Genomic DNA, 15,000 nt, shown 5'->3' on the forward strand with positions numbered 1-15,000 from the left:
CCGATCCTTGAGGGCTCTTAATGCGGTCATCCCTAGAGCACAACTGGGTTTTTTCTCTTTGTTCTTGGCACGTTCAGATGGTCTTCCCATCTTCATCTTCTTTGGGGACATCTCTGCTCTTTTAAATGGTTCAGTCGGGAGAGGCATTATTGTTCAAAATTGGCCATCAAGCTTCTGCCGTCTTCAGACATGAGCATTTCCACAGAACCTCTGGCTGATCTCTTCTTTCTCGTATATTTATTGCCTTCTTGTTTGTTCAGGGGTGCTTTCAGAAGGAGCTGGCCTAGGTGGGTTTCATGCCAAGCTTTCTGCAGGCTTGCTTTTGCCCCCCACTGCGCTTTGCTGATTTCCAACGTGACGTTTTTTTCTTCTTTTTGCTCACGAGCTTTCATCCTTCTACTCTGTAATGTTTTGCCAATGTGATTGTACTGATGTTGTTCTTGGCTGTCCTTTCTGTTTGGCAAGGACATCAAACGAAGGACTGAGGCAGTTTCTGGTATCATTTTGGTCTTATTAAACTAAAGTTTTCTAAGAAATGGTAGCAATCAAGACAATAGCTTCGGAGGAGTGAGGTAACACCATGGATAGAGTGCCAGGCCTGGTTAGGGTGGACCTGGGTTCAAATCTGGTCTTGGACATTTCCTAGATGCATGTTGGGGCAAGTCATTTAACCTCAGTGCCTCGCCCTTACCACTCTTGTGCTTTAGAACAGATACTTAGCACAGATTCTAAGACAGAGGGTAAGGATGAAAAAAAAAAAGACAATAGCTTTACTTTCTAGCAAGATCACCTCCTCCTTTCACAATGAGGGAGACATTTGAAAAGGACTTTTGCAGGTCTCTTAGCTTCTAGCAGATGTCAGCTGTCATATCACCGTCACCAGGTGTCATTCCCCGTCTTGCCATCCCAAGATGTTTGGGAAGTCCTTTACATGAGATCTGTGAGTATAGCTAATTCATACTAGTAAATACATTTATGTATCACCCATAGAAACCATTAGCTCAACCTCCTCGTTTTAGGGATGTCGAAACTGGGCACAAGGCTTCAGTTGAGATGATTTGCCTAAAGTCACATAGCTGGTTAGGAAAGTCTCAGCCTGATAGTATTTAAAATGCTATCAGTTGAGCTAGTTGGAGATAACACCCTTCCCTGCTTCTAAATGAACAAATATTCAACCCTGCCTGTCCCACACTAAATAGATAGAACCATTTCCTATCATATACAACCTGGGTTATTGTCCACGTTCTTGGGAAGAGACGGCAGGGGCGTCTTTCAGAACACTTGGCAAGAAGGGGGTAGGGGGATAAGCTATGCTTTCTTTCTTTTTTCATTTGATAAATAAAATTTTAACGTATGAGGTCCCTTGAAAGAAATATTGAAACTGTTTGCAGTAGAAGGAAGCAAGGTTTAAATGTCTACAGTAGTGAAAAGCTATATCAAGAGCATTAACCAATGACTTGGAAACTTGGCATTTTGATGCCCTTAGGCTGTGTTAATGATGCAGTGTTCTATAATTTTAGAGCCTTGTGGAGGGCAAGTGATTGCTACAGATGTCACTGCAGCACAAGGGCACTGCAATGCTACTCCATGTGAGTTCTGAGCCTTCTTACACACCTGGTGACATTGGAAAGGCCCAATTTAGGATCTAGAATAGCACTTACTGACACGGGGCCAAGTAGTGATGCATTAGAAAGCTTCTCCTTAGAGTGAGATAGGCAAGGTGGGAGAAATGATAAGGACAGTGATGTGATATGAATAGGAACAAACAAAGAAATATGAAAGAGAAGCCTAGAAATCAGTAAATACACCCTGTAGTTGTGATTCTGCCACTGACTATGTGATCCTAGGGAAGAGGTAGCGAAAATTTTAGTTGGAAACATATTTTCAGCAACTTTTGCTTGCATTTCAGGATCACTGAGAGCCTCAGGGTCTCATGGAATAAACATGGTACATTGTTCCAAAATCAGAGAAACTTAGAAGCCTAGAATTGGAAAGGACTTTAGAGGTCAGCTGGTCCAAGACATACTTGAACAGGAATTCCCTCTGTAACCTCCCTGACAAATAGCTATCCAGTTTCTGCTTTAATACCTTAAAGTGATGGGAAGCTTACTATCTTACAAGGTGTTCTTATTTTTGGACAGTTGTAGTAGGATTTCTTTCTTATACTGAACTGAAATTTACCTGCCTATAACACTTTACTCATTGATTCAGGTTCTCTAACTAAGAAGAGTAAATCTATTTCTATTTACACTTGGTAGTCCTTCAATATTTGAAGACAGTGATCATTTAATTGAACAAACATTTATTATGCATGTACTATATGCTAGGCTTTGTCCCCTTTAAGTTTTCAGTTGTCATATAGAAGATGAAAGAAACTGTACTAAATTTGTACTAACCCTATGCCATATATTCTGATAATTATTTTTTTGAATAAATTCTTGGAATCAGTTTACCAGACATTTGCATTTGTCTCCCTCAAGAAAGTAGGATGTGGAAAGTGATTTTGGTTATTTGGTATTTCTAGATGTATAGATTCTGGATAAAGAAGAGATGTAGTTAACGGTTTGTGTGAAAAAGGTCTGGGGCTCTTAGTGAACTGCAAGCTCAATATCAATCGACAGTGTGGCACTATGGCCAAAAAAGGACCAAGACTACCTTAAGCTTCATTAATAAAAGCACAGTGTCCATAATGAGGAACTTCTGTGCCAAGAATGACTCTGTATGCTACCTTCACTCCAGGGCTGGAATTCATCTTGGACTTTTTTTTTTTTGGACTGTGAATACAGATCTCTTTACCCCACAAGGATAAAGCACATAAACATCAAAACATGGGATACTTTGGCTTGGAAAGATGAGTCTAAAGTCCTCCGATGTACAGCATATGTTGTTAGTGTGTTATAGATCGAAGGGTTCTTAGAAGAAGACTCTTTCTCTAATGTACTTCAAGTGTATAGACTTTCAATAGCTAATAGCCAAAAATCTTGAGTGTAGATCCCTTTGGAGTCAAAGAGGAATGCTCTCAAATCAGTTCTGAATATTCACAGCCTGAGATCCTCAGTCCTGGAATTTGGAGGTGAGCATGGTAAGATGAGAGGAAGAGAGTTAGTGTTTATCACCTCCAAGCAAGAAGCCCAAGAGAAACTGGACAGCACACTGGTGATTGGTCTGAGTCTGTCTAGCCTTTAGGTTAGGTGGAGGCCGAAGTAGAAGACTTGAGAAGAGATTTGCAAGCATGTTGGCATTAATATTGTTACTTTCAGAGTGCCTCAAGAGTTCTCGAAGGAAAGCTATTAGGCACCAGAAAACATTTCTATGACACTGTGGAAGGTCTGAAATTACCTTTTGGCAGAGTTGGAAGTTATGTGAATAGTTAAGGCAGTCTTGATATAGTTCATAACAGACAACAGGCTCTGGCAGAGCTTCCAAGAAGATAAGGAGTGTTTCAGCTACTGAGTAATTACTGCCAGGTATGGCCTTGGGAATGCTAGTATCCAGACAATCAATAATTTGCCGAACTTCTTTCTGTGATCCAGGAGTCTGGAACAAGTCCTTCTGGTGACAGGCATGCTTATATAAGTGGTCCACTAAAAGCCAGAGTTCCTTGGGAATCTGAAGGGGTTTTTCACTGGCATTCTCTTCCAAAGGAGTCATCTCCAAATCTATGAGTTTGGAAACAGGAACTTCTCTGATTGGTCTTCTCATTTGGCATAATGCTTCCAGGGATGTGCCGCAACAACTCCGGAGGTAGTTACCACTGATGATCAAGAAGTAATCTTTGCCTTGATCCAAGTGAAGGATAAGAATGTCTTTAATGTTCTCTTCCCCCGATTTCAGGACTGGAACAGAATCTTTACTAACATAGACACTCAAGGAAATGTCTAATGTCTCATTTGGTTCCAAGTAACCCTGACAGGGGTTAACTTGTAGCCATGGTTTGCAGTACTGGCTCTCACCATTCTTAGAGATGAAGGAAAAATGACAGGGAACCTGACCATTGTTGGTGATCTGGAATTTCTCCTTTTGCAGTTGCTGAAACTTCACATTTTCAAACACAAATTCTCTCTTGCTAAGCACTATTGAAGGGAGAAAGTAATTTTCCATTCTGTCCATGAGTTGAACACTGTCTTTGAGTACCTCTTGGTATTTACTGTTATTTACAACTTTCACACCAATGAGGAAAGAAGAACTGACAGGTTTGTGGTCACTGGTTTTCAGCCCCATGTGACTTTGGTACCGGAGCTGCTGAATGTTTTCCCCTTTCCAAAGAATTCGGTCACACCATGCTGGAATCCGGCATTTCCCACTGGAATCCCATCTATCTGTTTTAGTGTCAAACTTATATGTAGGGATAAACCTAATTTCTCCTTCTGTAAAGTCAGTAAAAGCTTTTTTGTCTGAACGTTGAATATTCAGCTGGTCTAGCTTTAGCAGCTTGTGAAGGTCATTCCTACTAATAAGCCATTTTACTTCTTTGGCACTATATATGTAAATTCTGTAGTTCAAATCTCCTAACCAAATGACAACATCATGTTTCATGATATTCAGGTGACCCTGATTTGGAACAAGGAAACTCATTCGAGCACAGATGTCCTTATAATCCTGATTCCGCCCTTCAACATCTTCCATTTGAGCAGCCAGGTGGGAATTGACAATGCAAAATGTAGTGTTGTGGAACATAAATCTCACAGCAACAGCTCCTTTGTTCCCCATTTTCCCCATGAGCCCAGTTCCCACAGTGTCTGTTACAACATCCTGGATATACATACAGTGCTCCTTTCTGGCAAATATAAGTAGCATCATTCCCACCAGGCGGACTAACTGTACTTTATTATACTTAGACTTGAAGTGTAAAGCTCTTTTCACGGATGCCAGCCATTCATGCTCCTTGGTAGACTCAAAGTAGAAGAAGGCCTCTATGCTCAAATCCAGTTCTTGGAATCCAAGGCAGTAAATGTCTGGAGGGTCTCTATCACAATTCAGCCACGGTTCTAACCCACTGTCTGGAGATTGGCCATTCACATTCCACGTTCCAACAAAGAACCTAAAGTTATGAAAATTGACATATTCCTTTTCTCTTTTTGCTGCAATAAGCCTGATGAGCTCCTTCTGCATTCTGGGTTGGGTGCTGGGTCCAAAGAGCTTCCTCATGGTGCTGGGGCCTTTCGAAGGTTCTTTACTTTCCGTTCCTTTTTCACAGGAAAGCTCTCTTTTCATCGGACTGACTGTGGGTGGAGAGTCATCACGAGTCTTTATCTGGTGATACGGGATGGTTCTTTTCTTCTCCAAACTCATTGCTGTAAGATGATTTCTGAATCCTGAAATCCCTTCTGGCACTGCAAGGATGTCCTACCAAAGGCAGACAAGTCGCTCATCTGGGATTTCAAAGAGGCCCTCCACCCTCAGGCAGTGCTGGCTGTCTTCCCCAGTTGTGGGCAGGTCCATCTGGTGGGCTGGTTGATTCCTCGGTCACGTGGGAGGGCTTGACCAACTGACGACGTCAACTTCCAACTGCATCCCAGCGCTAGACTCACAGCGTCAGCCCGTGCTCTGACTCTCGCGAGTCTTCAGGAATTCAGGAGGCAGGGCTGAGTGTGGCTGAGGTCTCCCAGATCTAAGCCCAGCTTCAGGGAGCATAACTGACTACAACTCCCAGCAGGCTGTGTGTTCCAGGACTGCTTACAGGTACCTAAGCACCCGGCGCTCAATTGGCTGCATATCTTTGGAGGTCTGGCTGTTCTTATATGTACCTTGGTGACAACCTGACGTTGATGAAGTATTAGTTTTGTGTTAAAAAATTTAATATTATTTTATTTTTCAATCGGCAAGCATTGACATTTTTGAAACGTTATATATAACATATAAAAGGAAAAAGAAAAACCAAACATATAACCAAATATAAAAGAAAAACACATAACCAAATATAGGAAAGATGGAAAAGATAAAAAGGAAAACCAAATATAACCAAATGTATAAACAAAAAATGCAAAACATATAAAAGAAAAAAAATCCAAACAGCTGTAACAAATATATGTGGTCAAGGAAAACATTCATTGCATTCTTTGGTCATACCCCCAAACTCATATCTTATTCTACATATTAGTTCATTTTAATGGGTAATATAGTTCATCACTAGTTCTCTAGAATCATTGGCTATTTCACTGAAGTCTGAGAGGATTCTTATTGTATTTAAAGAAATCTGGAATTTCTCTGTCAAAGAAAAGGGATAGTGGGAAAGAAATTGATCTCATTTGTCAGTGACCTTCTGGAAAAGAAAGCAGTGATCATAAAGCACCAGTCTGATTTTTTTTTGGGGGCGGTGGGGAATGAATTATACCAAACTAATGGTTTGTTGTTGTTTTCTTCCTCCTCCTCCTCTTTTCCCAATTCTGTTTTTAGTTTGGAGATCAAATTAATTACTTCTCACCTTTTATTTTTTTCATAATGATGTTCCAGTTTGCCCTTAAAAAAACAAACAAAAACCTCTTACCTTTTGCTTAGAATTTATATTGAGTATCAGTTCCAAGGCAAAAGAGTGGTGAAAGCTAGGCAACTGGGGTTAAGTGATTTATCCAGGGTCATATCGTTAGGGAGTGTCTGAAGCCACGTTTGAACACAGGACCTCCTATCTTCAGGTCTGGCTATCTACTGAGCCACCTAGCTGTCCCTCAGTTTGTTCTTAATTCATTAAAAATATTATGTATGCAAGGCTGAGTTAAAAAAAATTCAGATCAAGCCAAATATCTCTTAGCTCATATTCTTTGACTATAACGTGGTATAAAGTGGAAAATTAATGTACTTATCTGGTTTATTTAGGCAAGTTAGAGATTTAGCCTAACAAGAAAAAAACCCATACTGCCTTATAGGGTTGTTTTACCATAAAAGCCAAAAGTTTACAACACGTATTATTTTCCCTATCCTGTTAATCATAGGAACCTAGTTTAGACTCATGGAGTCAGAGATTTTAGTGTCTGCCTATTTAAATATATGTATATTTTTTGTCTCTATTTTCTACATCCCCTCTAACAATTTTGCCTCATCATTTTAGTCAATCTGATCTGAAGGAGATGATATTTCAGAGTTGTTTTGATTTGCATTTTAGTCAATAATCACCTAAAGCATTCTTTCACATTGTTATATATAGTTTTGATTTCTTTATATAAAAACTGTCTGTTCATATCTTTTGACCATTTATCAATTGGAGAATGGTTCATATTCTTACAAATTTGACAAAGTTCTCTATCTATTTTAGATATGAGATCTGTTCCTTAGAAACTGTCTATACATTTTTTCTTCAATTTTCTGCCTTCCTTCTGATCCTGGTTACATTAGTTTTGTTTGTATAAACCTTTTAAGTTTAATGAATTCAAAATGATTTGTTTTACATCTCATAATGCTTTCTATCTCTTTTTTTATTCATAATTTCTTCTCTTATCCAACATATTAGGAATGTAGAAAAAACCCTTAAGAGAAACAAATAGCTCCTCAAAAATGATCAGGTAAAACATTGGCTCCATGATTGAGTGAGAGATTGTTTTTCCTTGCCACTTCTCAAACCTACCTTCTTATGGCAAAAACTATTTGGGAAATGGTTAAGAATGGAAGCACTTCAGAGAACATGTTAATTTTTATATGGTTTTGAATGAAAAAGAAGTTGAATAGGAATATTGTATGTCCTAATCATTTCTCTCTAAGCTTTTCCAAGGCCATTCAGTTGTACCATTGATTTAATGTGACTTTGAGCAAGTCACTTGATCTCTGAAGCCCTAAAGTAGAAGATCTCTAACATCTTTCCTCGTTTGCACACACTTTGAAGAGGGAGGCATCAAATAATAAGCTTAGAAAGTCTAAAGAAATTAATGAAGTTCTGTCAAAAGTGGTGTCAGAATGGGGAGCTCCAAATTTTTCGACACCAGACTTTGGATCCTTTTGGGTCAAGGCAGTTCTGAGCTCTTTGTGTCTGAGATTATCATCTATATTTTTAATCCATCTCCCATGAAGAATTCATTCAACATACCAACGTCTTACCTCTGTTCTGACTTTTTATTAATACAAAAATGGGAATATGGTGGTGGTCCAGATTCTCCAGTGGAGTATCAATTCCTCAGTTGTTGGACAGCCATATTAAGTTTGCTGGATGACTCAATGGATAGAAAGCCAGGACTGGAGACAAGAGGTCCTGCTTTCAAATGTGATTTCAAACATTTTCTAGTTGTGTGACCCTGGGCAAGTCACTTAACCCCAATTGCCTAGCCCTTACCATTCTTCTGCCTTGGAATCAATACTTAGTATTGATTCCCAGACTGAAGGTAATGGGTTAAAAAAGAGCGCATTTTAATTAACCAAGAGTTAAGTAAATGTAGACAGGTGAAGGATGGTTTAGTTTGTTCTTAGTACCTTCTGCTTCCTTTGTTGCCTCTCTGACACCTTCATTGCAGAAACAGAAAGAAACTGCTCTGGATGGAGTCATGGTTGATATCTTTGCCCTTTTCAACTGTTATTGTGGCCAAAATATTCATCAAGTTACCAGTGATGACTTCTCTCCAAGGTTATAAATTACTCTTTAGCTACCAAGTCAAGGAATCACAGATTTTCAGAATATTGTGAGATATCAGAAGTCATCTGGTCCAACCCATTCCTGTGGAAGAATCCTCTCTATAATAAATCTGACAAGTGGCTATCTGGCCATTGCTGAAAGACCTCCAGTGAGAAGAAACAACTGCTCATTACATTTTTGGATAGCACGAATTATGAGGAATTTTTTCCAAACATAAAGCATCCATTTACCTCTTTGCAGCCTCCACCCATTATTTGAATCTAAGTATCTGAAGTAGGATCATAACTTGAGTTTTCCTAGCTCCAAATTCAACATTTTATCCACTTTTCCAGTGAGTTGCCTTGGGTAGAATCACCATTCCACCAGTCACCAAGTCACCAGTCACCCAGGCTTGACACTTCAGATTTCTTCTTCACTCTTTAAAAATTAAAAACAACAACAACAACTTTTTTCCCAATTTCACATAATTTTTTTAAACATTCGTGAAAAAATATTTGAGTTTCAAATTGTCTCCTTCATTCTCACCCTCCTTCCTTCACTCCTTCCCATCCCTCTCCTCTCCCTGAGATGGTAAGCAATTTGACAAATTTTACATGTGCAATCCTTTCCCCATATTAGTCATTTTTGGAAGAGATATCAAACAAGCAAAAAAAAAAAGGAAAAAAAGAAGGTGAAATATAGTATTTTTTCTCCTTCACTCTTTTTTTTAAACCATTATTTTCTGTCTTAGAATTGCTACTAAGTATTGGTTCCAAGGCAGAAGAACAGTAAGGCCTAGGCAGTAGAAGTTAAGTGTCTTGCCCAGAGTAGCACAATTGGGAAATGTTTGAGATCAAATTTTAACCCAGAACCTCTTATTTCTAGGCCTGGTTCTCTATCCACTGAGACATCTAGTTGTCTACTCCCTTATTTTAAATAAACAATTAGATGCCAATACTTATTCATTTTACCTCCAAAATATCTGATGCCTCTGCTCCCTCATTTTCTTTCTTATTACCCTTATTCAAAATTTTATTGTCCCTATCAATGAGTTGAGGAAGAAGTGTCAAATCAATCCAGTATCTTTGCCAAGAAAACCCCAAATGGTGTCATGAAAAGTCTGATTTTTCATGACTGAAAATGAACAATAACAGCAAGACTACTCAACAGTTTCCCTACCTCCAGTCCCTTCCCCTTCCAATCCTTCCTATATACTATCTTCAAAACAATCTTACTAATGCATAGATTATGTCATACCACTACCAAGGAACCCTTAAAAGTTTCTGTTTGCTAATTGAGTAAAAGTCAATTTTCTTAGCTTGTTATTTAATGCCATCCATTACTTAATTCCAATACACCTTAATTTCTAAAAAATCTTTAGTCCCCTTTATAAGATCCATACTCTAGATCAGTGGGAATATTCACCCTTTCACAAAGAAATCCTACGTTTTCTAGCCTCTCTGTTTTCATGTTCACACTATTCCCAATATTTGGAACACCTCTTCTTGACTCCAAACCTCTGTCTCCGGAAATCCTACTCAGACTCTAGACAAAGCCCAAATGCTACCTTGAGCATGAGACCTTACAGGACTGATTCCCCACTTTAGGGACTCTTCTCTTCCTCAGATTTCACCTAACACTTAGTGATAAGTGTATAAGAGAAGCATACAATTTTTCATTAAAAACTAGTTGTTTGTATCCTAGTCTTATCTCCCTTCCCATATTGTAGGTTCTTTGAGGGCAAGGACAATGCCTAATTCATCTTTATATCTTTTTCAGAGCTCAGCACAGTGCCTTGAATATGTAATGAGTGCTCAATAAATGGGTTTTGAATGAATGAATGTGATAGTGGGGCCAATGTAAATTTATGAGTTTAACCGGTTTTGAAAGCCTTTGTCTGCATTCTCCTCTTATCAAAGACAATCAAATTATTGAAAAACAAAACAACTCTTTGCTGTATCATATGAACCTCTTGTGTTAAAATTCAGTTTCTTCCAGTCCTATTTTAGACTTTGTAAACACCAATGCCAGAAATGTCTGGAGCACTCTCAACAAAGCTGTGGAAACTTAGCGTACCAGAGTACTGGTACCATTCCAGTTTCAAGAAGTGAACCTTCTGTTTTTAAGGGTTATAATGCAGACCAAGTGCATGTACTCCTTACCATATATTCATTTCTTCCTTCACATCAGTTTGCTTTCACTTTAAGTAAACTATTTTATGACATTGGAAACTTACAGAAGTAACCAATGGCCTAGAACTCCAAATTCTAGATTTATTTGGACCATGTTCAATCGTCTTTTTTATTCTTACTTTTTTACATGTTGATACAATTGTTAATAATAATATTCTGACATTTTGCGATCCATGTTTTTTTTCTCTCTCCCCTCCCACCTTTCTTCTCTTCCCAAGATGCCAGACAATATGATACAGATTGTGCCTATGTAATCATACAGTACATAGTTCTGTTTATCATGTTGTAAAAGATGATACATATGTTGCTTACACCAGAGAAAAATTCATGGAGGAAATAAAGTGAAGAACAGTATGCTTCAATTTGCATTTAGACTCTGTCAATTCCTTCTACAATGGTGGATAGTCTTTTTCATCATGAATCTCTTGGCTTACCTATTCTTCTTGATCTGATCATCACTGGAGAGTCAATACATGGACGTAAGCAGAAGAATGCAAAGATGGAAATAATGTTTGGTAGGAATGAGTGTGATGGAATGGAATTTAGAAAGCTGTGAGAAACTAGTTTGAAGACTAATATAATAATTTAGACATAATGTCATCAAGTCAACCAGTCAACAGTCTAATTTTTCTTGTTTTGGCTTCTCTCGTGGCTTCCTAAATGCCTTTCATTTCAGCTGGTTGATGTATAAGTTAGTTTCCCACATTTTCTCTCTCACCTTTCTCTCTCCTCTCTCTTTCATCCCTTCCTCACTTCCTCATTGTTTCTCTTCTTCCCTTTCCCGTTCTCTCTCTCTCTCATCAGGAATGAGCCATAAAAACAACAACAAATAACTTTACCTTCCATCTTAGAATCAATACTAAATATTAGTTCCAAGGCAGAAGAGTGGTAAGAGGTAGTCAATTGTAGGTAAATGATTTTCCCAGGGTCAAGCTAGGAAGTATCTGAGGTCACATTTGAACCCAGGACGTTCCATCTCTAGGTCTTGTCCTGAGCCACTGGCTGCCTTCATCAGACCATTTCTACAGGTTGGGATGGAGCTCCTGTTGAGAAAGAAAGGTGGGAAGGAGTTTTGAAGGGAGAAAGGAGTGGAAAGAGAGAAACAGAGACAGAGAAAGAACCAGAATGACAGAGACAAAGAGACAGAAGAAAACAGGGATACACAGAGAGATATATAGAGAAAAGACTCCCAACAAGCACTTCCTGGAATCAACCAACAGGAAAAAGAAGCTCCCTCAGAGCCTTGCCTTTGTTTTTGAGTTTTATATTTTTCTTTAAAATAGACATAGATTTTATAGGTACCTCTGTTTTCCCATGGCAAAGATGTGTTCTCTGTTCTTTGTTGTAATACTTTAAAATACTGTTTGAATATTTGCTAATTAATACTTTGTTTTAATATTTTAATGTTTTAATAGTTTAATACGTTAGTACTTTTCTGCCCAGCCATTTGGGCTTGCAAATGCTCCCATAGCTTTTGTTATGTGTAGAGTCAAAGTCAACTTGCTATTGGCTGTCTGATGAATTGTAGGCTCTTTCACAGTGCAAGTTATGGAGTATTTAAGGATTATGATTCAGTGTGGAAGGATTCAGAGCAGTGTACTCACCCTGCCATTAGCTTGTGAAGTAGAGCTAGGTAGCAGAGTGGATAGTGCTGGGCTGAAGTCAGGAAGACCCATCTTCTTCAGACATTCCCTCAGATACTTACTAGTCATGTCACCCTGGGATCAAGTCACTGAACTCTGTTTGCTCAGTTTCCTCATCTGTAAAATGAGGTGCAGAAGGAAAAGGCAAACTACTCCAGTGTTTTTGCCAAGAAAATCCCAAATGGGGTCAGAAGAGTCAGACACGACTGAAGTGACTGAAAAGCTGAAAAATACAGTCCAGCCTGACATTGTGTAGTTTTGCTGAATCTGGTTTCTCTTAACCGTTTTTTTTTTTGACCCCGAGTAAAATTTTGTCCTAGAGCTTTATCGTGTGTCTTATAGATCTTTTTTAAACTCTTACTTTCCACCTTAGAATCAATACTAAGTATTGGTCTCAAGGCAGAGGAGTAGCAAGGGATAGGAAATTGGGGTTAAGGAATTTGCCCAGGGTCAAGCTAGGAAGTTTCTGGGGTCACATTTGGACCCAGAGCCTCCTGTCTGTAGGCTTGGCTCTCTATCCACTGAGCAACCTGGCTACCTCCATTGTACCATTTTTGTGGGTTAGGTTTGAGCTTTTGTGGAGAAAGAAATGAAAGAAAAAAATCCAACTAGTTATCTAATGTTTGTACTGTTAATAAAAGTATTTAATGATTAGGTTTGTGGTCAATGAGGTCAAGATTGTACCATTCAAGAATGGAAAACAATGAAGGCTTTAGAGAAGTCCTGCCACCACTTTTGGGAGGCTATTTGTTCAATGATTCCTTCTGTTGATCCATCTCTATAACTGTATCAGCAACCGCATGAAGCCATTAGTGCCCTTATTGGGTGTTTGAAAGCAACCTTAGATTTGGAGTAAGGGGATCTGAATTGGAATCCTGGCTTTAATACCACTTGAGTGATCTTGGGGAGGTCTCTGAGTCTCAGTTTCCTCATGTATAAAATGAGAGCTTAGGAGCAAATGAACTCCAAAGTTTCTTCCAGCTTGAATCTATGATTCTGTCACCCCCGTATGCTTTCCATGAGCTTTCAAGGAGACACTGTGCTGACAATATCTCAGATTCCATTGAGATCTAACATGCTATAATTGAATTAGACACTACTCTTCTTAGAGAGGACTCAAGTTTACCTTGATTCTCAATGAAGAAAGGGTATTCTGACTTAAATAATGTAAACATGATTTTTATGTAATGTAAACAGAAAAGAGAATGTTAAAGCTATTCAGAGGAATAGTTTTGGATCATTTTAGACTCACTCACCTATAAAAGCAATAGTGTATTAAGTAGGTAGGAGTCAGAGATGCCTAGGTTTGAATCTGCTCAAGACTCTTACTAGCTGTGTGACCCTGACTAAGCTAATCTGGCCTCAGTTTCTTCACCTATAAAATGAGATAATGAACTTGATAAACTTTAAATTTCCCTTCCAATTTTAGATCTAAGGTGATGCGACCTATTAATTCCAACTCATAATCATTCTTTGCTTAATAAATGCTTATTAACTGACTGAATAAAAATTAAACTTTTGAAATATCCAGTATTTTATAAAAAATTTATGTTTTTAAAAATTTTGTAAAATGAAGAAGGTCCTTCTCCCAATCAGAGTCTTTCCTTCTGCATTCTTCTTACTTTCTCAGTGTCTTCTCTTTCTCTCCAGGTTCAGAGGTAGTTCTCCTTCATTCCAGAGCTACCTCCCTCCTATAAATAACAGCAAGTATACCCATTCTTGTGTCTTTCTGTACTATGAATAATCAAATTCTTCCTCTTTCCTGGCTACTTTTTCTCAGCCTACAATCATCTTCAAGTCTCACCGTTCCTACAAGCAAACATTCCCCTCACCCCCCATTTTATTGACTTTGCTACTTTTTCAAGATACCATTCTGTTTCCCTCCTTTCCTTTCCTGCCAAATCTTGCTTCTGTCCTCATTACTCCATGTAAAAAAAACCCCAATTGTCTTGAAGTTCATGAACAACTTCCTTATTGCTATATCTAATGTTCTCATTTCTTTCTTCATCTTCTTATGGCACTTGACATTGGATCATCTCTTTCTTCTAGATCCCCTCTCTTTCCTTGGCTTCTAAGGCTCTGCATTCTCATGGTTCTCCTCTTTTCTCTCTGATTATTCCCTCTTTGTATCCCTTGCTGGCTCTTCCTTTTCTTCTCACTCAGTATGGGTATCTCCCAAGGCAATTCTCCTTGGTTTCTTCTTTTCTCTTTCTATTTTCTCTCTTTTGGTGATCTTATCCAGTTTTCATGGCTTCAATCACCACCTTTGTGCAGATAACTCCCAAATCTGTCTTTATTCTTACTCTCTCTCTAGAGTCCTAGTCCTTCTGACCTAGTCTAATCTATCATGTTTCTCAAACTCAGAATGTTCATTACTGAATATTTCCTTTTCCCTTGAAAATCCACCTTTGACCCTAATTTCTCTATTTCTCTTGTTGGCATTAATGTAATTTTAGATAGTTATGTTAAAAACTATGGCCATCTTCGATTCCTCTATTTCCCTCATCCTATTCATAAAAATAAAATCTCAAGATTTAATGATTTTAGCTCTGAAATTTCTTTTGCACTTATCCCCAGTCCTCTCAAATTCTTTATGTACAAAAATATTTAGTTAGTGGGTGAAATATTGTGG

At 38.4% G+C, this 15,000-nt stretch overlaps 1 protein-coding gene across 1 annotated transcript; it reads right to left on the reverse strand.

Annotated features, from left to right (window-relative positions):
- Positions 1-2,734: 2,734 nt before the first annotated feature.
- On the reverse strand, positions 2,735-5,520 carry LOC100018574 (inositol polyphosphate 5-phosphatase OCRL-like). Its single transcript, XM_056800639.1, has one exon. It carries the CDS (start codon positions 5,290-5,292, stop codon positions 3,103-3,105), a length of 2,190 nt encoding a protein of 729 aa, XP_056656617.1. The 5' UTR covers positions 5,293-5,520; the 3' UTR covers positions 2,735-3,102.
- Positions 5,521-15,000: the final 9,480 nt, after the last annotated feature.

This window comes from Monodelphis domestica, chromosome 1, assembly GCF_027887165.1.
Source record: "Monodelphis domestica isolate mMonDom1 chromosome 1, mMonDom1.pri, whole genome shotgun sequence".
Taxonomy (NCBI): domain Eukaryota; kingdom Metazoa; phylum Chordata; class Mammalia; order Didelphimorphia; family Didelphidae; genus Monodelphis; species Monodelphis domestica.